Source organism: Schistocerca serialis, chromosome 7 (assembly GCF_023864345.2).
Source record: "Schistocerca serialis cubense isolate TAMUIC-IGC-003099 chromosome 7, iqSchSeri2.2, whole genome shotgun sequence".
Lineage (NCBI taxonomy): Eukaryota > Metazoa > Arthropoda > Insecta > Orthoptera > Acrididae > Schistocerca > Schistocerca serialis.
Window position 1 is genome coordinate 23109862 of NC_064644.1, and position 24608 is coordinate 23134469.

At 42.6% G+C, this 24608-nt stretch overlaps 1 protein-coding gene across 1 annotated transcript in view; it reads left to right on the forward strand.

Annotated features, from left to right (window-relative positions):
• The window catches only part of LOC126412063 (A-kinase anchor protein 17A-like), a 135572-nt gene that overhangs the window by 68535 nt on the left and 42429 nt on the right, over positions 1-24608 (forward strand). The window contains exon 3 of the mRNA XM_050081446.1: positions 7361-7544. Within this exon, the coding sequence (XP_049937403.1) occupies positions 7361-7544 (184 nt within the window). The remainder of the gene's footprint in view (positions 1-7360; positions 7545-24608) is intronic.

The window sequence follows — 24608 nt, forward strand, 5'->3', positions numbered from 1 at the left end:
AAACATTGCAGTAAGTAGCAAGTCAAGTACAGATTTAGAAATAGCTGCTAATGAAATTTTCACTGACATCAATAAGTGGTTTAAAGCTAATTTTTTGTCATTAAACTTTGAGAAGACCCACTATATGCAGTTCAGAACCTGTAAGAGATTTCCTTCCAGCATGAGTATAACGTAAGACGACATGCGGTTCGAAGAGGTTGACAGTGTTAAATTCTTGGGATCACAACTCGATAATAAATTCAGTTGAGAAGGGCATACCACAGAATTGCTTGAGCACCTAAACAAGTCTATATTTGCCATGAGAATGATGTCAGATGTAGGAGATATAAATATAAAAAAACTTGCATACTTTGCTTACTTTCATTCTATTATGGCATATGGGATCATATTCTGGGGCAACTCGTCAAACCGAGCAAAAGTTTTTAGGGTGCAAAAGCATGTGATAAGAATCATTTGTGGTGTAAATTCAAGAACATCTTGTAAAAACCTGTTCAAGGAACTTTGTATTCTAATCATTGCTTCTCAGTATATTTATTCCTTAATCAAATTTGTTGCAACTAATACATCTCTATTTCCAACCAATAGCTCAGTACACAGTACCAATACTAGTAATAAGAAGAATCTACGTAAAGGCCTAAAATCACTTACCTTGGTCCAAAAAGGGGTCCAATATTCAGGAACACACCTTTTTAATAAACTGCCAACAACCATTAAAAACTTGGTTTAAGATAAAGCACAGTTTAAACAGAGTTTGTAAGACTTTTTGATAGGCAACTCCTTCTACACCATAGATGAATATCTTAATAGAGACTGTTAAGTCAGCGTAAGTAAAAATATCTGTTAGATTTCAGTTTTGACAACACTTGGTCACAACAGTCAAGATTAGGTATTTTGCGTATGATAAATTTATTAATAGTGGATAACAGTGTGTATTAACTTATTTTCGACTATCTCCTGACAAATGATCAGAGTAGTAAGTATTGTATTCAAATGTTTTATGTCATACTTTCTGACATGATCCACACCCACGACAATCATCTCATTTTTTGTGTCTGTGGAATGAAAACTGAATCTAATTTAATATAATAACAGAACTGCTCAGCCTTGATTAATATGAACACAACAACACCAAGGATAGTCGTGATCTGGGTAGTGATGTGGTTCGTGATGTAATCACTGCTGCACAACTGCACCATGGGACTGGGTCCCAGGGAGAGTGCTGATGGCTTCTGGGTGGTGTAGCGGAGTGACGCAGCGTGGTGAGGAGTCAGCTGTGCTCCAACATACGGGGTGCTGTAGGCAAGCAGCACGAGTGGCCTGGAGCAAAGTTGTAACTGCATCTGCACCTGCCACTGGGGTGTTTACCATGGCTTAAGTACACCACAACAGAGGAATATCTGTAAGCTTTTGAGAATGTAAGATAGCCCATGATCCAAGGATGTAATATAGTCTGTAATAGCAGTGCCACCGTTGTTTCTGTGCTCGCTGCCTGTGTACAGTGGTAGCATTCCCTGGTGGTGCTTGTTAGTGTTGAGCCTGTAAATAATCAGCACCAAATACAAACACAGGAAGTACTGGTGAGACACAGCTGTTTGTCTCTGAAGGAGGAGCACTTGCAGGTGTGAGGAGCAACAACCCACAGGGCATAAAAGTCGTGCCAGACAGGAGTAGCAGAGGTCAAGTCCTGCATACTCTTCAGTGTCCATTCATTGTGACTGACACTTTAGCAGAGTAACATGATAGTTATATGTTTAGACATACAGTTAGTACATCATTATATGGCTAGTTTGCTCTCCATCACTTCTCTTGTCTTATTCTGAAAGTACTGACTACACTGCTCTCTTCTAATCACTAGCGATTCTGAGATATGTTCTTCATGGAAATTCAATCCCTGCTTCTGACACTCTCTTAAAAAATTAGCCATGGTCTGTTTGCAACTTCGGAAAATGAAAATTGTAATAAGGGGGATTGCTGGAGATAGAACCTCAAATGAAAGTTCAGTGCCTTAACCCACACACCACTTCTCTTAACGCCTGTCCTAAAAGCTTATGGTAACAACCTTAGGAGGCACACATGGAAACTCTTTCATGGAAATTATTGTTAATCATATGACGTATGTAAGAGAAGATGTGAATAGAGGTGCTCTTCAGAAAGGGCACTTGCCTGAAAGCAACTTTGTGTTGTATTGATAGACTGGTTGGTAAGAGTCCCCTCACTTCAGCCATAGAAGTCAGCAACTCATAGCCTTATTGCAGAGAATCTGTGAGGTAAGCTTGTTCGGTATGGTACTGGTATCAGAAATGGGTGCTTCTTTCAGCTTGATGAACAGTGCCACACTAAATTTTTGGAAGTACTGTCCAAGTGCTTTCTCTTGTTCATGATAGAGAGCAGCTGTGGGCCAAGAATGTCTGTGTCAGTTTGAGCTAGCCAATGGGAGGATAGAATGTGACAGCCAATGGCAAACAACAAGAAAATGACTTAGAGAACTAGACGTATTTTCATGCTACTAACATAAAGATTTATTGTATTTTGTGGATGGCCCTTCCTTCTCATTCTCTTTTAGACATAACACTTTTCATCCTTTATGTTTTAATGATTCCATCTGAAATCTTGGTTCGGGCGATGAAATGAAATGAGTTACATTGTTGGATGTCCCTTTCTTCATTTCAGGTTTTTAATTGATATATATGGCACCTTTGCGCTGGTACGTTGAAATATTATTAATTATTTTGTGTCAAAGGTGGAATCTATGTTGTGATGACAGACTAATCTGTAGCATAGCCAGAGGTTGGAATGTATCAATTTGTTTGAGCGTTGCAAAGCCAACAAATGTGAATGTTTAATCTAGGTTGTGGTGACAGACCGATCTGTAGTGACAAATTTATCTGTAGTGTTGTCAGATGGCTATGTTAGCTGGAAAGCTGATAGTTTCATTTTCCATTAACTTATATTTACTTATGACCTGAATCCTGCAGTGTATAAACCAATAACAGAAACATTAAGATGCAACAGAAACACAAAATGACAAGTCAGTGTTTACAAAGCATTTATTAGGTGTTCATGTATATGTGTCACTGTAAATGAAATGTTGTTCTCCGTAATTTGATCACACTTAAGCACATAGTATGTTAACATTGATGTTTCATTAAATGGCCTCAACCTTCAGTAGTCACTGTCCTCATCCACCCAGCCCCTTCTGTGTTCCCATTCCAGCACTACACAACCATCATTCCACCATCATACCCAGTCATTTTATTTCTCTCCTTTTCCACTACTCCCCCTCCCCACCTTTCCCCCGTCCTCCGTCTAACCTGCAGCACTTCACTGTCCGCCACCTCCACCTCCACCATACATCCCTCCCCCTCCCCAACCCACCCCAGCCTCCTCCTTACCCCCGCCCCCCCTCTCCCGGTCCCCACTCCCCATGCACTGGTGCTGCTGCTCGTAGTGTGGTTTCAGTTGCCTGAGACTGCAGACGTGTGTGTGTGTGTGTGTGTGTGTGTGTGTGTGTGTGTGTGTGTGTGTATATTTTCCATTGTTTAATTACATTAAATTCATAACATGTCTCCCATGATCAAAATGAAAATGTCACTATGTCATTGGAAATAAAAATCAATTGGTGCATTGTCATAGCTTCCCATGACTGCTCATGATAGTTGTTACCAATATATGTTTGACTGCATACAGACCCTTATTGAGTTTTACCACATCACTATGTGGAGCCCTGGATGCTCACACATGAGTCTCCAAAAAGTGCTGGTTTTCAAATCCCACTGCACACTGGCCCTAAGCAGCTAATTCATTTATGGGAGATAAGGAAATTTTGGTTCAGAATTCTAGTCATACAGTCCACACTTTATCTCTCATATCTACATACCCAGTGCAAGAAAATTCTGTGCAAGCGACCTAGGACATTATCAGTTTTTCTTCCTCTTTTTCCATGTCTTCATCATTGACTTACCAAACCTACCTGTTTGTATTCACTAACTGAAAACCATCAAAATTTTTTCCCAAAAAGTCTTTGGCCATTTCATGTCCAGTGAACAGGTGTTTCCCACTAGTTGAATAAATGATCATTTCAGATGTATGTGATCTCCATAAAATTATGAAAATGAGGTCCAAGCAGTGTCCCACAGGAGCTACAGCCAGCACCAACATACCTTTGCAGGACTATCTGTGCACTGCATCTATCACCAGCTTTTCAATGTCATGTTGACAGTAATGATGCATGTCCTGTGTGGTTAACATTTTCCAGTCTAATAATCAGCTGACAAGCCTGCATACTCGAAGTGTTCCATGGCAATGGAGAACTAGTAAAGACAGCTGCTTTTGATCATTACCGTTCATGTACCAAAGTTGCTAGAATACATTGCAGCTGACTTCATGCTCATGAAAGTTTATCAACACATGCCCAATTCCATGAACTGGTTGAAGTGTCAGTGATGTTGGCAAACCCCCCATACTTTGTAAAGATAAGGGTGTATGTGGCAGACATGGTATACCAGCTCACAAATCATGTATCCAATGTATTGTTCTACATGCATGTGTCAATTGTTTTGATCCTCTCAGCGGGCTAGCAGCTGTTTCTTGAGTATGTGTCTGGTGAGCTATCTCAGACTATCCTTATCTCTCATATGATTGAACCAGTGGTCACAGTACTAGCTGTTGGTCTGACTCCTTCTTCGGTTGTTCTTCCTTTTATTTATATCTATCTTCTTTACTTTTCATCAAACTTTTCAGATGAAATAAGTTTTGATTCATTTTTGGGTTTGACCTCCATTTTTCTGTATTTCTGTGTGGACCAGTTGGGGAAGGATACCTTAGATAACTCTAGCTTACCTATGATGCAGAAGGTCCTCTATGCCAATAACTAAGTAAGCACAAAATTGCACTTATAAGCCAATGCTGTAGCCAGTCTATCATGGTTAGATTATCGTGTTCACTCTTGTTAGAGCCCCCTGAAAACACAGGAATAGTACTTTTGATAGTAGAGCTGTTACCTCTCCATGTTTGCCAAGGAGTAGTTACTCATCTTCTCAGGGTGCCAGAACTTCCGCAATGACAGTCCTGCCTTTGCTGCAACTGGGTGACATGTCTGAGGGGAGCCCTTTATCAGAATAGGTGGTATCAGGGTAGATGTTTTGCAGATGAAACAAATCAATTAACCCATAACAATAAACAGAGAGAAAACCTTTAGTGTGTTTCCATCTCTAGCCTCTCCAAGGGATGAAGTGACAAGCACAGAAAAATGGACCTTAGAAATTCCTTCAATATTTAATATGCTCTTGGACTGATGGGGAGTTCTTTGCAGTAAAAAAATCATTATACAATGTTGAACATATTGAGGATACGTTTTGTGAGGTAGTTACATTGGAAAAAAATGAGAATGGATCTCTGCTTGTGTGAAAACATCTGTGGCTACACAAACACAAACAATCCTGATATGTGGCAAAGTGGGTGACATTCCCGTTGCTGTCAGTCCACATAAAAATCTCAGTATGACTCAGAGTTTTATATTCCACCGAGATCTGATAATTCAGACTGCTGATGAATTGTGAGTCAGCCTAGCAAGACAAAGGAATCCGTTTCATTCACCGAATCCAGAAAGATCTGAAGAACAACAGAATAGACACAAATACTTTTATCCTCGGTTTTGAAAGGAATACATTACCTAAGAAAGTTAAAGTTATGTTTTACAGATGTTATGTTAAACCTTAAGTTCCTCCAACAATGAGATATTTTCAGTGCCTCTTATCATTTGACCTCTTTATCATTCTGCTACACTGTGGAACCAAGAGGCCACTAACTATTTCTGCCCCCGGATCTATAGCACTAGCAGATGCCTCCACACTGCTGCAGCTAGAAGCACCTTGAGTGTGTCTGGCACCAATGGAGGTGAGGACACCATCCAAGGTACCTAGGCACCTTTCTCCCTACACAAAGCAAACACATGGCCTCATCCAGAGATTAAGTAAACAAAAAGTCACATGAACTCAAATCCTCCACAGACGAAAAGAAAAAGAGAGAGAAACCAAAAACAGACTCAATGATTCTTACAAAAATGGACCCCTATTTTGCATATGGAAGAATCCACATATTTGGATGTTTCACCAACCTCACAGGAATATGAAAGTATCAGCATTCTTTTGCCTACACTTTCTATGTTTCCTCCTCCTTAATGTTGTTATTGCTAATTTGATGAGTGTGGAAATGTGTCCTACACTAAGAATGAAAGTAGAATATTTACTGTATATCATATGATTGATACGACAAAGAAAATAATCAGTTAATGGCAATATAATGTATTAGTAAGAGGCAGGATTCCCCAGTGATTCTAAACTAAATTCACTGTTCAGTTTCATTCAACAATGTTGAATAAGTTCTACACTAAGCATTTACCACTGAACTCTGATAAATCTCTCCAATCCATTTCTTTCACTCCTCTTCCTTCCCCTGCAACTCTTCTGCCAGAAGAAGGAGCCACTTTCTCTCAAAACCTGTGAAAGTTAAACCTTTTTGTTTGTGTGTTCTCCTGCCGTTGCTTGGGAGTAGATATTTTATCAAATGATTGATTGTTATCCACTTCATACTTTTAAGTTAGATTACTTCAGAATCTAAATGGTAATCAGAGTTCAGTGGTAAATGCTTCTTATACAACTCATTTGACATCATTATAATATATCTAATGAAATTGAACACTGAATTTAGTTTAAAATCACTGAGGAGTCCTGTCTGTTATTAATACAAACATTTTAAATAGTTTTCAGAATTTCATTATGCAAGACAGAGAAGGACACATTCTTTGTGGAAAATGTATGAATGTCTTATCATATATGTACATCATTTAATCAAACATTAATGTAACAATGAGACTAAGTTTCCTAAAATAGTAAATTTTGTGCCCAGGAGTGTAAAAATTTCTGGGTGATCAACAAGACTCTGAGTTACAGCTGGTTATTGACTTAATGTAAAAAATATCTCTTAATCACATTATTTTCTTAATTATGAGCCCATTTACTTTGAGTTATTTGCTGTTGATACTACATACACTGGAACAGTAGATACTACATCTTTTTATTAAATGACTTATTGATGAAAATATGGCGTTTCAGTCCTTGATCGCTATTCTTTATTTTAAGTGACCGGTTTAGGGCCAGCTGCCAATCTTCTGATCTGTTAGACAAACAGATCTGAAGATGGGCAGCTAGCCCGAAACTGGTCACTGAAAATAAAGAATAGCAATCAAAGACTGAAACGCCATATTTTTATTTAATGAACGATCACGGAATTCCCATTAAGACAATCATGTCTAGTTTTGATAGACTTATTGATGCTTTAATCGCCTGACTTCTTTCTCCAGACAGAAGAATAATTGGAAACATGACGAAGAAAGAAGATATGAGAGAGCAGTAACAGACTTGCAGAAAGTGAAAGCTGATGACATGAAACAAAAAATTGATGAAGCTGAGAAACAAAAACATTTAATAGTGCAGCAAGAAGTAGAAAGTCTTCAGCTTTTGAATGCTCTTTTTGAAAGAATAAAGGTATGAATATTTGGCTAATACTTTTTAAAAATAAGTCGTGAAAATACAATGAAGGTAGTGAAGGTGTCTTAAAAGATTATTTTACAGAAAAAAATAGTCTAAAATAATACGAGGGCTATCCACAACGTACATTACGTTTTGGAATTAAAAATAAATAAATTATTGGAAATTTTTTTTATTATATGCAGATGAAAGCCACACTTAAATACTACTTTTCTACATAGTTGCCATTTAAATTAAGGCACTTATCGTAGCGATGGACGAGCTTGGAAATTCCTTCGTCGTAAAATTCGGCCGCCTGCGCCATCAACCACGTGGTTACCTCTTCTTTTGGGATAGAAAAGGTGTGATTTTTGTGGATTTCCTGGAAAGAGGCTCTACAATAAACTCTCAAAGGTATTGCCAAACTCTGCACAACCTCAGAAACAAAACAAGTGCAGGGGAAAGTTGGGCTCAAAGATCTTGCCGATTCACGAAAACACCCGGGCCCACACGGCAAATGGCACTCGTGAAGTTCTCGAATCTTTTAAGTGGGAGTTGTTTCCTCATCCGCCGTACAGTCCCGACCTGGCACCGAGTGACTTCCACTTATTCCCAGCAATGAAGAAGTGGTTGGCTATGCAGCGTTTTGATGACGACGCACAGCTTCAAGAAGAGGTGGTTGAAGGTGCAGGCGGCCGAATTTTACGCCGAAGGAATTTCCAAGCTCGTCCATCGCTACGATAAGTGCCTTAATTTAAATGGCAACTATGTAGAAGAGTAGTATTTAAGTGTGGCTTTCATCTGAACATAATAAAAAAAATTTCCAATGCTTTATTTATTTTTAATTCTAAAATGTAATGTACTTTGTGGATAACCCTCGTACTATATCAAACCACAGATAGGAAATGCCACATGGCACCAAAACGATATAAAAGATAACAATTCTATAGCTTTCAAACCCAAGAGTTCTTCAGTCTTACAAAAGACGGAGCGGGTGGAGGTGGGGAGGTCTGTGTAAAGATAAGATAGGGAAACCAACGCTATTGATAGTTTCCTGATCGAAGAACAATTCTTTACATTTTGTCGCACTTCTGCTTAAAATCCCTGCGTCACCTTGTAAAGAATTTTCACAGTCATTTATCGATTCCTGCAACTGTCAGTAAAGATCATTTACTGCCTCATTCAGTGGAATAAGGTGGCATCCTGATGAGCCTTAGGATTCACATTCAGGAGGACGGAAATTCAAATATCTGCCTGCCTATCCAGATTTATGTTTTCCACGGTTTGTACTAGATAATTTAGGACAAATTCTAAGGTAGTTCCTTTGAAGAGAAAGCAGGTGATTGCATTTTCAGTTTTCCCCCAATTTGAACTTGATCTCTGACACTAATGACAGGATGTTATTCACGAGTTTCCTTTTTCCTCCTTATCAGGATGTGAAAATGTACATAGGCAGGCATCGCAAATCATCAGTTAAGATGGCAGAGGGAAAACTTTCTTTAAAAGTTTATACAATTTGAGAGGAGAATCAGAAACACAGATTCTGAATAAAGTAAGCACAGACAATCTGAAGGTAGTACTGTATGAGATGTATTAAGTCATTCTTTCTATGAAGGAAGGAAAGGCAACTGAAGATGATAGAGTTGCAATAAAAATGTTTAAATCTGGAAGAAAAGCGTTATAAAAGGAACTTAAAATTTGTTTACGGAAGGTCTGTGGTGGAAGACAACAGAGCTTTAATTGTTCTGTTCCACAATAAAGGAGACAAAAATGTACAGACTCATCAGTCTCCTCTTCGTATTGTAGACCAAATATTAGCTCACCAACCACAGAGAAATAACATTGGAGTTCAATCAGGCAAAGGACAAATAGGATTCAGCACAGTAGACTATTTGTAAATGACAAACAGAATTTTAAGATTCAGCAGCAATTACAAATTATTGCTTTGTCTATGGTGCAGATTCTATAAAATCTCTGGCAACACCCCTTTAAAAAAAGAGGAACTGATTCAACCTATGTTAGTATACTAAGGAACATATGCATCAGTGCTACAGTTTCTATTAGATTTCATTATATTCTGATTGAAATACCTTTGTGGTAACTGGAAAATCCAGGATGGAATAAGCAATATTGTGGAGGGATAGATTGCTACTGATCATAAAGAAGAGATATTTAATTGCAGACAGGCACAACAAGACTGCTATGCATCTGAGCTTTTGGCAACAATGCCTTCTTCTAAAGTAGAAAACACACATACATTCACCCAAGTACAGCTCACATATCCATTAGCACTGTTTCTGGCTGCTGAGGCAGTCTTTTTGTTGTGCCTGTCTGCAACTCAATGTCTCATCTTTCGTGATAACCATTGTAGGTGGTGGAGTGGCAGGTGCCAGTTGCCTGCTGCTTAAGGTCATTTCTTGAGCACGACATTTTTCGCTGTGTGCAGAGCATCTTCAATCATTGCTAGCTGCTCATTGGCAGCTCTGTAATTGTCAGTATCCCTCCCCCTCCCCTGTCACCCCTTTCCAGCTGCTGCAATTTGTCAGTCACAAAGTTATTTTATTCAACCTTTAATGTAGTGCGAAACACGGAATTGAAAGAGGGATTATCCAAGCAATATAGCAGACAAAAGAAAGTAAATGATAGTTGGTGTAGATTTTAGTGTTAATTTTCTGAAAGGTTCAGGTAAAAAATATGATTTGGTAATGTTACTCAATACTTGTATCCTAAATTATGTTGTTGGTCTCCCACCAGAAGTAAAAGGAAAGCTCTTCACCAACAGATAACACATTTTTATGTGAACACCTAATCAGTTGCAACTGTTTATTCAGTAGTGTATGTCTTTTCTGACCATGATGCACAACCAGCCATACTAAACAACTTACCTGATTACAGGTAAGTGGTATCATGGAAAACATTTACAATAATTAATGATCAGACAGCAGTATGTTTCAAGGCTACCTTACAGGAATCTGACAGGAGGGTGTATGTAATGTGACAGACTCAGTTCCAAATTTTATATATTTAAAATTGGATTTCTGCCAGTTTTTAACCCTTTCGCGGCATGTCCTGGCTGCCTGGCTGGCTGATGGGAGGAAACACAGTGTGCGCCTGGCCGGCGGGTGGCAGACTCAGACGTGTGGTCGCTGTAGGCTATGGCTACTGCAGGCTTCTCACATGTTCCGGCACACACAGAACAACTGTTCAGTAATGTTCTTCCTAAAAACAGTATACCCTGTATGGTTACACTGGTTATAGTTTCTGATAACCACGAAAGAGAGCTTCGAAACTAACCGACACTATCAGTTGTCTGTTTATTATGGGCTGAAAAACAGTTGGTTTAGGAAAATGATGAGAACTTTTTTAATAGTAATTCCTGTAACCTGGGACTTACACCATCAATGTGTGTGTCCACAACCTATTAAAATTTCATTAACATGGGATGAATGTGTTTCAAGATATATAGTTTTAAAGTGAGTAGTGCGCAGCAAAAACGCCCAAATCTCAAGACAGTTCTTATTACTATCTTAAATAAAAAATAATTATAGAAATTTAAAACCAAATTGTGTCATGTATCCGGACTCAGAGCTAAACAAAGAATATATCTGGATAACTCATTGTGGGATAGGTCCATGGCTTAGTTTGTAAATAAAGCCTAAAGTCCATTCTTCACAGTAAGAAATGGGATAGTAAACATCTACCTTGTTCTTGCCCGCTGTGTTCCCCCCCCCCCCCCCCCCCCCCCTGCTTGTCATGTTCAGTACTGTTTATTTTATTGGTTTCCCATCCTCATTTTTGACGCAGGCTTTGGGCTGCTGCTGGCTGACTTAAAAAAAACTTTTTTTTAAACTTTTATTTACTTTTTTTATTTTTTACCTTCCTTTACTTGAAACATACACAGTTACTAAAATATCCTAACATTTCTTTAGCGTATGATATTTCTCATAACATGGCACCATGCAGAGAGCCACATCACGCTTTTTGTATCTTAACGCATGTCATTTTTGGTTGTGAATGAGCAGAACATACTACACATTGTCTCTGGGGAATCTCCTTTTTCTCCGTTGCTACAGGGAACCCTGGATAGTGACCCTCTTTATTCTGCAGTCGGAAATGGCTTTCTTCTTTGGTTGTCTGTGAGATCACACTTTTACACGTTTGACTATGAAATTTATCAAGCAACTGACGGAGTATTTCCAAATGGTATTCCGCTAGTGGTATCTTCTGTTGCTTTTGTGTTTCAAAAATAGGTTTTGCATTAAGCACAAACAAGTAATTCAAATGAGAGAATACTTTGTTGTACCACTTCGTTGTCTTTTGGATGCGCTGTACAGAAGATAACAACATTTCTGTCTTATCAACTGCAGCCACTGACTTATTATAGCTGACAACACAGGCAGGTTTCAATTTGTTTTAGCCCGTTCTATGTTTTTTTTCCTCTGTCTCCACAAACTCTGATCCATTTACGGTGGAAAGCATCGTGACTTCATTATTGCCCATCCATTTTAGTGTGATTAATGTTCCACAGGACTTCAACTGTATTTCCCCATTTGTCAGCTTGTCTGGCAACAGTGGTAGATGTTTCCTATTTTTGCATACTGTTCCGACGGCGTTTGTACGTTTATCATGTAGCCACAGGAATAATTCGGGGCTCGATACCAATTGTCTAAATAAATGATATGACCTTTGTTGAGGTTTGGCAACAGCAAACTGACAACAACATCATCTGATTTTCCCCGATCAGCATTTCCAGATTCTATTTCCGTGGCGGCACCAGTGTAGTCAATGTAATCCAAAATATAACTGGTTTGTACATCACAAAAGATGCAAATTTTAATGCGAAAATGGCTACATTCATTTGGTATGCACTGCTTAAATTGCAGCCTTCCTTTGAAAATTAGCAGACGTTTGACGATCACTAGATTTTCGAAGGGTACTGCCACATGGAATTTATTTTTTATGTGATCTACAATGAGCTGTATTTATACAAAAATATCTTGAGATGCGGTGGAATTGTCACTGAAGTGCAATAAACACAGGATCAACTTGTACAAGTCCCTGGCCATTCTGTTAGAAAATATTGGTGTTTGATGCAAAGAATCTTTTGACCAATATTCATTCACTTCTAACTTTTTACTTCTAGGCATAAGCAGAGGACACGCTAGGAGGCAGTAAAATTCTGCTGGCTCTATAGGCTTCCAGTGTGCTAATCTCCTGGGTACTTCCGTCATTTTTTCAGTAATAAATTTATAGTAATTATAGATCTTTATACAGATGACAGAAAGGAATTCCCTGGACATGGAGTTAAAAAAAAAATCTAAATGACTTGCTGACTCTTCAAAATCTGCTTTTAACCTGCCAAATGTGTTCAAAAATGGTGTCGTTTCGTCACTGGGTGATTCTCCGTCCAGTCGTACTTTCTGACAAAGTTTTACTTACATCATCTTCTTTTCCATCTTCAGAGGAAGAATCTTCTGTTCATGATGTTGAGGATTCAGCAATATGTCCAGACGTGTCCTACTCTTTGTCAGAAGAAAGCTCTGAAATATCACTACAATCTTTGTCACTACTACTCATAAGAATATTCATGATTTCTTTGTGCGATAAATTATGTTCTGATGTGGCAAAGGTTACACATGCGAACTCTGTCATCTCACCTAAGCGAAAAGAGGACTGGCCGAATGTTAGACTTGTAAACAGAAAAGGACCAGAGGAGGTGAAAACTAAAGTGCTTTCCTACATTACAAAGAAGACCAGATAATGACACTATAGTCAGAAATGCGGGCAACAGTGATTAGCCATCCTATTGTGTACGTTTACCTGCTCCCAAGCTCGGGCATATATGAATGCCATTAGCCGTCTGGACTTTCCACCCGCTGGGTGTACATGAATGCCCGTAGCCGTCTGGACTTCCGCCCACTGGGCGTACATCTACGCTCCTAGCCGTCTGGTATTTCTACCTGCCAGGCTTACATGTACGCCCATAGCCATGAAAGGGTTAAAGACTGCTTTCCCAAAAACTCAATAAAGTATGGCACTGACAAGACTTTAAAAAAGCCTTTGATTACAAAATAAATAAATAAATAAATAAATAAATAAAATTCATGTGTGATGTAAATGAAATTGCATTAAATGGATAGGATGAATAAAGAATTAAGACTGACTTCTTATTACAAGAAATATTATGGAAAGTGATGAAAAATTAAAAAGCCCTTTATATAATTTAGAAAAGTAATCATTCAGACAGTGAAATTAAATCTGTGGGCATAGTTGAATGGCAAATTGGTTAAGGAAATAACATTGATAAATGAAGAGAAAAACAGAAACTGAGAAGTTCTGGCTTAGAATATATTAGACAAATATTTGGCCAGATTAAGTACATATCTTGTAAAACAAGAGTAATTTTTTTTACTAAAAATACAATTCATTCCAATATATGGCATAAATATGACCTGATATCCTCTTACCACTAATTGGGCATCTATAAAGTGCAGTGCAACAGTTGTGGTAAATACACCCAAAAAAAAAAAAAAAAGACACAATGCAATCAAACATACAGTATGAAGGAATTCCCCAAATGGTACAGAAAACAGTAGTTGTGATGTACATGTAGAGACTTATAAATGGTTACACTTTCAGAACAATTGGATGATTTATTCAGGAGAAAGTATTGATTGACAGAGTTGTTGGATTCCTCCTGAGAGATACCCCCTGCGGGTTCGGGGGTTAGAATAGGCCTGCGGTATTCCTGCCTGTCATAAGAGGTGACTAAAAGGAGTCTCCAATGTTTTGGCCTTTATGTATTGGTCCCCTCTCGGGTTTGACCTCTATCTTTTCCAAATTTCTGTTGCTAGTACGTGCCATTTGGGGAAGGACAACTTGCGTGTGTTTTTTGTTTGTCCCTTGTGCACCAAGATCTTGCATGCTACTTACTGTCGCGACGGGCTTTGCACCCAACGTCTTATGGGTTGCCTACTTCCCGTCTCCTCGCCGTACCATCCTTCGCACCCATGACAATTCTGGACCATTTCAACACCCAAAATCCAGTGCGGTAGCCAGTCCGTTGTGGTGGGGTTGTCATGTACCCTCTTGGTGATAGCTCCCTGACAACACAGGGATTGTACTACTGATGCCAGAGCTGAGACCTCCCCACATATGCCAAGGAGTAGGTGCCCATCCCGGCAATGACCATCCTGCCAGGTGGCCCTTGCTGTGGCTGGATGGTGCCCGTGGGGAGAGCCACTGGTCAGAGTAGGTGGCATCAGGGCACATGACCCGCAGTGAAACGGGTTAAATCAAATCCAGCTGGTGGTCACTCAGTCCCAGCACAGTCTCCAAGCGTATACGAAATGAATTTGATGCTGCAACCTATGATTCCTGATTGTTCCCCTCCCTCGTCACGCCTTGGGAGGACTGTAGGGAATCTAGGTCTCGTGAGCCGTATTCGCCTCAGTACCTAGTTTGCTGCCGTACTGATGCAGAGACCTTTCAGGCAATGAAGCCCCAGTTTTTCATAGACCACCTTGAAGATAGGTATGGGGAAGTGGCGGCTTTGTCTAAAATGTGCAATAGGGCAGTTTTGATCCAAGCGGCCCCCCAGACTAGTCGTGGGCATTGATCGCCTGTGACGAGTTGGGTGATATCCCCATGTCGATTACTCCCCATAAAAGCTTTAACTTGGTCCAGGGTCAATTTTCCATTGTGACCTCCTTTTGCAGTCAGATGAGGAGCTACGTGCCAACTTAGAGCAATGGGGTGTCCACTTTGTCTGGCGCATGCATAGGGGACCCAAAGACAACAGGGTTGCTACCGGTGCCTTCATCTTGGCCTTTGAGGGTGACTTGTTGCCTGAAAGGGTCAAGGTGATGGTTTACCATTTGACGTGAAACTGTACGTCCCTACCCCTGTGCGGTGCTTCAAGTGTTGGAAGTTTGGTCACATGCCATCTCATTGTACTTCCAGCACCACATGCAGGGATTGTGGTTGTCCTCTACACCCTGGTGCTTCCAAGTGTGCCTCCTCCCACTTGTGTCAACTGTGGGAAGCACCACATCCCCTGTTCACCTAACTGCCCTGTTCTCCATAAGGAGTGGCGAATCATGGAAATAAAAACGCTGGACAGGCTAACCTATCAAGATGCAAAGAAGAAATACAAACGACTTGATCCTAATCCAATGACTACCTCATATCTGTGACTGCGACTTTGTTGCTCCCGTTGGTGAGGGCTGTCCTTGCGTTTGTTAATCCTCCAGTGGGCCCACAGGGCCGCCCTGACTCTCCCCCCCTTGTCCGTGATGGGGGACACTGCATTTTCTGGTGCTCCCAATGTACCTCTATTGGGAAACAAAGCCCCCAAGTTGACAGGGATGTCGGACCCCACTCCTCCGCCGGAGTTACATCAGCCTCCTCTGGCTTCTCTCGCGTGGAAATGGTCCCTTGGAAGTCTACCTTCTAAGGCATCCTCCAACACGACAGTTGACATCAGTGAGTGGCTCAAGGAGCCACAAGCGGCAGATTGCAGAACTTCCCGCTCTTCATCTGTCCCCGAGACTCCCTCCCACATTGCTCGTAAGGCACAGTAGGGGCGGGAGAGGGGGGGGGGGGGAGGAGGAGGAGGAGGAGGAGAAGGAGAAGAAGCTGGATATGAAGAAAGAGGTTCAGGTAGCCTCTGTGCCACCTGTTACTACCAGCTCTGCATCTGAGGATGATTTGCAGATTTTGGCATCCTCCGACGACCTAAATTTGCCTCTTTCTCGGACGCAATGGTTCTCATTTCAGGCTCTCCTTCGGTGGCTGTAGATGATCCAGCGGCGTAATCTACCTCCTCAGTCCCTTCACGTCTTTTTTGGCTGAGGACAATGTCATTCTTCAGTGGAATTGCAGCATTTTTTTCCACCACCTTGCTGAGCTCCAACAATGTATCAGCCTTCACCCTTTCTTCTGCGTTGCTCTCCAGGAAACTTGAATTTCTGGTGTTGCGAACCACTGCCCTCTGTGGCTATTGGAGTTATTATAAAAATCGGGCAGCTTATGAGAGGGTATCTGGTGGAGTCTGTGTCTGCATCCTTAACTCTCTTTAAAGTGATTGTGTCCCTCTTCAAACACCTGTAGAGGCTGTCGCTGTTCGGGTGTGGACGCCTCAGGCTGTTGCTGTCTGCAGTCTCTATCTTCCACTGGATGGTGATGTCCCGCAGCATGTATTAGCTGTGCTGATAGCCCAGTTGCCACCCCCTTTTCTGTTACTGGGCGACTTTAACACCCATAACCCTTTGTTGTGTGTATTGGTGGTAACAGGCCGAGGCATTGTTGTTGAGCAAGTGTTGGCACAGCTCGACCTTTCTCTTTTAAATGATGGTGCCTCCACAAATTTCAGTGTGGCGCATGGCACGTACTCAGTCATTGACCTTTCGGTCTGCAGCCCTGGCCTTCTACCATTTTTCCAATGGAGTGTGCATGACGACTTGTGCGGTAAAGACCACTTTCCGATCTTTCTGTCACTGCCACAGCGTCACTCTCCTGGACGCCTCCCCAGATGGGCTTTGAATAAGGATGACTGGGACTTGTTCACCTCCATTGCCACTATTGAGCCTCTTTCTCATGATGCCATTGATGCGGTTCTTCACACGATAACCACCAGCATCTTTTCTGCAGTGGAATCTGCAATTACCTGTTCTTCTGGGTCCCCTCGGCGGAGCACTGTGCCTTGGTGGTCACCAGAGATCGCTGAGTCGATTAGAGATTGCAGGTGGGCCCTCCAATGTCATAAGCGGCACCAGCACTGGAAGACCTCATTGCCTGTAAGCGGCTCCGTGTGCAAGCCCGATGCTTTATTCGCCATCGGAAGCAGGAGTGCTGGGAAAGGCATGACTCAACCATTGGCATCCATTGCAGGTTTGGGCCAAGATTAGGTGACTCTATGGCTATCGCACCCCTGTCTGCATACCAGGGCTTTCCCTGAATGGAGCAGTCTGTACTGACTCCAACATGATTGTGCTCAGAGTTCTGCTTCTAAGAATTGCCCGCTGGTCTTCCGCTCCCTGAAGGAGCGTTTGGAATGTCAGAGCCTTTCATTCTGTATGGGCCACCCTGAATTGTACAATGCTCCATTCAGTGAGTGGGAATTCCAAAGTGCCCTCGTTGCTTGCCCTGATATGGCTCCTGATCAAATGCTCAAACACCTCTCGGTGGCCTGCCAGCGACGCCTCCTAGACCTTTTCAACCGTATCTGGGTTGAGGGTGAGTTCCCGTCTCAGTGGCGAGAAAGCATTATCATACCAGTGTTGAAGCCTGGCAAGAACCCACTGGAGGTGGACAGCTACTGCCCCATTAGCCTCACCAATGTTCTGTGCAAGTTGCTCGAACACTCGGTGAGCCGGAGGTTGAGTTGGTTACTTAAGTCTAAGGGCCTTCTGACTTCGTCTCAGGATGGGTTCCATAAGGGCCACTCTGCCACCAATAATTTGGTCTGCCTGGAGTCTGTCATCTGTACGACCTTTGCCCACCGTCAGCATCTGGTTGCTGTCTCTCTCGACATGCGGAAGGCATATGATACCACATGGTGACACCAAATCCTCACCACGCTTCATGGGTGGTGTCTTTGGGGCCTGCTCCCGATTTTTATTCAAAATTTTCTGTCGCTTCGTTTCTTCCGCATGCAAGTTTGTTCCTACCGAGTCCAGCAGTATGGAGTCCCGCAAGGCTCTGTCTTGAGTGTCTACCTCTTTTTAGTTGCTATCAATGGGCTAGCTGCAGCTGTGGGAATGTCCTTATCAGCTTCTTTGTATGTTGATGGCTTTTGCCAGTACTATAGCTTCACTGGCATTGCGGTTGCTGAATGGCAGCTGCAGGGTGCTAACCGCAAGGTGCAGTCTTGGGCCATATCGTGTGGCTTCCAGTTTTCGGCCACCAAGACTTTTGTCATGCATTTCTGCCGGCGTCGCACTGTTCACCCTGAGCCATGGCTTTATCTTGACGGTGAACCTCTTGCTGTGGTGGAGACGCATCGTTTTTTGGGATTGCTTTTTGATGCCTGGTTGACTTGGCTCCCTCATATTTGGCAGCTTAAACAAATGTGCTGGTGCCATCTTAACGCTCTTCGTTGCTCAAGTCACACCAGCTGGGGTGCCAATTGGTCTACCCTTCTACGGCTGTATCAGGCCTTGATCCAGTCCTGTCTTGATTTTGGGAGCCTGGCTTATGGTTCGGCATCGCTATCTGTTTTGCAGTTGCTTGACCCCATACGTCACTGTGGGGTCCAACTCACAACTGGAACTTTCTGCACAAGCCCTATCAACAGCATACTTGTGGAGGCTGGTGTCCCTCCATTGCAGACCAGCGCCGACAACTAGTGGCTGCTTATGCTGCACATGTTTGTAGCTTGCCCGGGCATCCAAATTACCATCTCCTGTTCCCCAACTTGGTTGTCTGTATTCCAGAATGGTGGCCCCGGTCTGTCTCCCACCTCTTTTCCAGGCCCATTTACGTATACCCCCGTGGTGTGTGCCCCGCCCATGTCTTTGGCTGAATTTGGCATAGGACCCGAAGGACTCAGTCCCTCCCGAGGCCCTCCCCCACCACTTTCTTTCCATCCTTGCCACATTTCACGGCTCTGACGTGGTCTATACCAACGGTTCGATGTGGTTATGCTATTGCTCTTGGGGATCATTCTGAACAATGCTCATTGCCGGCTGGCTGTAGTGTTTTCACTGCAGATCTGGTAGCCATCTCTCGCGCCCTAGAGTATATCTGCTCCTGTTCAGGTGAGTCCTTCATTATCTGTAGTGACTCCCTGAGCAGTTTACGAGCTCTTGTCTGGTGATAGCTATCCATGAGTCCCTCCATACTCTTGCCCGTTGCGGCCAATCTGGATCATGACAGCATCCCAGGTAATGAACGGGTTGACATGCTGGCCAAACAGGCTGTCAGTGCACCAGCCCTGGAGATTGGCCTTTTGGAGTGTGATCTCCAGTCTGTTTTGTGGCAGAAGGTACTTGGTACCTTGACTGATGAATGGCGCAACCTGCCATCACCCAGCAAACTTCGGGTTGTCAAGGAGACTACTGGTGTGTGGCGCTCCTCCTTACGAGCCTCTTGCAAGGACTCCATTGTACTCTGCCGGCTACACATTGGCCACATCTGGCTGACGCACGGTCATTTATTGCGCAGCAAGACCGTGCCTCTATGTTGCTGCGAATCCGCGTTGACAGTGGTCCACATTTTGTTGGACTGTCCGCTTTCAACTGTGCTCAGGATACGTTTGCACTGCCTGATACGCTCCCTGCTCTTATAACGGGTGACACTGCCATGGCAGGCTTAGTTTCGAGTTTTATTCGAGAAGGGGCTTTTATCGCTCAATTTGAGGGTTTGTCTCTTTTGTGTGTTGAGTCTGGCCTTTGGCCTACAGTTTTAGATTGAGGTTTTTAGTGTGTCTCATGGTGGTTGGCTTTTCCTTTTTTGTTTCCATGGTTGGCCAACCACTGTACAACTGTATGTACTTTTAATTCCTTGTTTTCTGATCTTTGTCTGTGTCTTTCTTGTTCTGTGTCGTCCTTTGTTACCTCCGTTGCTTGTCTCTTTTCCTTGTGGGTTTTCATGGTCGTGGAACAAGGCCTTTGTAGTCTGGTCCCTTCAACCCCCACAAACCAACCTACCAACCAATCCTGAGATATATTGTGCCAAATTCTGTCCAGTGGCACATAAGATTGTCAAAGTCCCAAGCTGACTGGTGTGCCCTTCCCACAATGCTCCAAATGTTCACAATCTGGGAGAAATTCTGTGACCTTGCTGGCCAACGTAGGGTTTAGCAAGTACGAAGACAAACAGTAGAAACTTTTGCTGTGTGCGGACAGGCATTATCTTGCTGAAACATATGCCCAGGATGGCTTGCAATGAAGGGCAACAAAACGGGTGCTGAATATCGTTGACTTACCGATGCTGTAAGGGTCCCATGGATGACAACCAAAGGGCTCCTACTATGAAATGAAATGGCACCCCAGGCTATAACTCTTGGTTGTCGGGCCATATGGCGCGTGATAGTCAGATTGGTATCCCATCACTGTCCAGGGCATTTCCAGACTCGTTTTTGCTGATCATCAGGGCTCAGTTCAAAGTAGGACTCATCACAGAAGACAATTCTCCAGTCAGTGAGATTCTAGGCCAAAGATGGATCTGGAGATGCTCCAGGCAACAGTGACCGTCACCCATTATAAGGCCCAACAATCAGGAATGATGATCTGAGATGCCATTTCTTTTCATAGCAGGGCTCCTTTGACTGTCATTTACGCCATCCCTCCGGAACAGTGATCTGTCAATGATATTATACACCCCATTTTGTTACCCTTTGTGGCAAGCCATCCTGGGCTTATATTTCAGCAGGATAATGTCCACTCAACACAGTGAGAGTTTCTATTTCTTGTCTTTGTGCTTTCCAAACCATACCTTGGCTAACTAGGTCACTGGATCTCTCCCTAGTTGAGAATGTTTGGAGGTTTATGGGCAAGTTCTCCAACCAGCTCAATTTTGATGATCTAACATGCCAGTTGGACAGAATTTGGCATGGTATCCTTCAGGAGGACATCCAACTACTCTGTCAATCAGTGTCAAACCTAATAACTGCTTGGATAAGGGCCAGAGTTGAACCAAATGTAATTGACTTGCTCAATTTGTGAAGCTCTTTCCCTTGAATAGATCATACATTTTGCCAAAGTTGTAATTATTTATGTGTCTGTACATGTACATAGCATCTGCTGATTTCTGTCCCATTCGAATAATTTCCTCATGCTGTTTTCTTGTTCCTTAGAGTGTGTGAAATTGAACAATGCAGTAGAAAAGTATGTACACGGTACAAAGAACATTGTAATACCTACGACAGCAAACTGTCAACATTTTCTGTTCACTTGAGTAAAGAAAGCATGCAGTGGATAAAGTTGAAAATAGTATTATTATTTTACATAAGGCAGAGATCTCGTAGAATATTTTCACGTTATACTAATGGACCAAATTACATTTTTAACGGACAGATAGAATTGAAAAACAAAAGATATATTGAAACATTTTGGGACATTCTGTTACAAATATAATGTTGGTCACGAGTGTCAGTTGATTCAAGTAAAGTGTGTGGCATCTGCAGTTTATCAACAATATTATGAAAAGGATAGATTGATTCTCATCGTAAAGGTGCCAGGCACAGCATTGAGAGACTGTGGGGGGAGACACAGGGATGGGGAAACAGGGACTGGAAAATGAGAGGAGCAGAGAAAGGGAAGAGACTGCTGGGTGAGTTAGCAGAGAGTGACCTACAATGAGGGTGAGAGCATGTGAAATGGGAGGAGGTTATAAGACAGAAGGGGTGGAAACTACTAGGTGGAGGGTGTGGGGACAGTAGGTTACCACAGATTGAGGGCATGATGATTTTGGGAATGAAGAATGTGTTGTAAGGATAACTTCCATCTATTCTGTTCAGAAATGCTGGTGGTGAATGGGAGTATGCAGTTGGCCCAGGCTGTGAAGCAGCCATTGAAATCAAGCATGTTATGTTCAGCTGCATGTTGTGCTACAGGGTGCTCCACTTTGCTCTTTGCCAGTTTGACAGTGGCCGTTCATGGCGGTTCATCCAGGTGGGCAGCTGGTTGGTACTCATACCAATATAAAAAGCTGTGCAACGATTACAGCGGTGCTGGTACATGACATGGCTACTTTCACAAGTGGTCCTGCCTGTCATGATGTAGGATAAGCCTGTGGTAAGACTCGAGTAATGTGTTGGGTGGGTGTATTGGATGGGCCTTGCACTGGACCTCCCACAGGGATATGATGGATACAGTCCTTCCTTCTCATGCTGTGTGGCAAGTACTTTGACCTGCAGTTCTGGGTGACTTTTCTGAAGACCATCCCTTTTCGTAAATCTCTCCAATCCTTTCCCTCCACCCCTCTTCATTCCCCTTCAACCCTTCTGCAGGAATAAGTAGCCACTGGCTCGGAAAACTTGAATAAGTATTACCTTCTTTTATGCATGTGTTCTACTGTGCTTGGTGAGTAGATTTCTTATTTATCCAGTTACATCATATTGTTAAATATTGATTATTTTCGTTGCTATAAAGGGATGGACTGGGTTTTTGTGGAGGCTGGGACACCACTTTAGGAGGGGTGGGAAGGATCTTGTGTAGGATGTTCCTTATTTCAGGGCACGATAGATAGTCATAGTCCTGGAAAAGGATGTGGTTCAGTTGTTTCAGTCCAGGTTAGTACTGGGTGTTTAAGAGGATGTTTCTTTGTAGCTGGTTCTTGGGGGTGGTGGGAGGATTGGGAGTATGTGGGGATATGGCACAGGAAATCTGTTTGTGGACTAGATATTGGAGATAGTGCCCATCCATGAAGGCCTTTGTGAGATCCTCAGCTTGTTGGGCATTTGAGTTCTAGTCCCTGCAGATACACCATTTACAGGTGGCCAGACTGTATGGGAGGGATTTTTTTGGTGTGGAAGAGATGGAAGCTGCCGAAATGCAGATACTGTCGGTGGTTGGTTCCACCATTGTGATTATGAATCACAGTGACTACCTGACGGAAGGCCTCTACCAATTGTATGATGCCTCCATCTGTAAACTCTCCCAAAGTACTCCCACCCTGGAACTCCAAATTAAACTCCAGCCACTGCTTAAAGCCTTCCCAGAATCTCTCCATTGGATCCATTTCTCCCCTCACCTCTATGACACCCTGCACCTCAACCTTCTACCTGTCCCCCAAACTCCACAAACCCATAAATCCTGGACACTCCATTGTAGCTGGTTATTGTGCCTCCGCTGAAAGAATTTCAGCTCTCATTCACCAACACCAGTCAATTGCATGACGTCTAGCTTCCCAAATCAAAGATACCAATCAATTCCTTCACTGACTCTCTACCATCCCCATCACTGTACCTCCTGAATCTGCACTCATCACTGTTGATGCCACTTCCCTGTATGACAACCAACCTCATGTGCATGGTCTTGCTACTATGGAATGTTAGCTCTTGCAGCCTCCAAACTCACTGCTTCATTCTTCATATATCTTACTAACTTTATCGTAACACACAGCTGCTTTTCCTTTGAAGGGAAGGTATAGAAAGAAATTCGCTGCACAGCCATGAGCACCCTCATGTCTCCCTCTTATGCCAAACTTTTTGTGGACCATCTTTGGAAAACCTTCCTATCCGTCCAAAAGTCCAAACCCCTGCCCTGGTTCAGATTCATTGATGATTTCTTCATGACCTGGTTTCAGGGCCAAGACACCCTTTCCTCATTCTTTCACAACATCAACACATTCTCTCCTGCTGCTTCACCTGGTCCTCATCAGTCCAGCACGCCACCTTCTGAACACTGACTTTCTATTCTCTGATGGCTCCACCTACATTCCTGTCCACATCACATCCATCAACCTCCAACAGTGTCTGCATTTCGATAACTGCCATCCTTCTCACACCTAACGGCTTTTCTATGGTGACAAGAACTCCCTTGTCCAATATGCTGTAGGCCTCATAATAGCCTTCACAGACAGACCTAGTCCACAAACAGATTTCCCATGCCATTCCCGTAGACTCGCCCAATCCTGCCAACAACACCAAGAACCAGCTACAAAGGTGTACCTCCTTTGTCACACAATACCAGCATGGACTGGAACAGCTGAAATACGTCCTTCATTATGGCTTTGATTATGTATCATCATGCCCTGAAATGAGAGTTGTCCTACTCAAGATCCATCCCATACCTCCTAAAGTGGTGTTCTGTTGCCCATCCAATCTTCACAACAAAATAGTCCATCTTTACGCCACTCTGAATCCCAACCCTTTGCCACAGGGCTCACATCATTATTGAAGACCCAGTACAAGATCTGACCACATACTTCCAGTCCTGTCACAGGCTTATCCTGCACCATCAGAGGCTGGACTGCTTGTGAAAGCAGCCATGTCATATACTAGTTCTGCTGCAATCATTGCACAGCTATTTATATGGGTATGAGTACCAACCATTTGTTCACCTGTCTGAAAGTCCACCACCAAATTGTGTTTGTGAGTTTGTATTTGTTTGGAGGCGTTTATGAGCACTGAGCAGC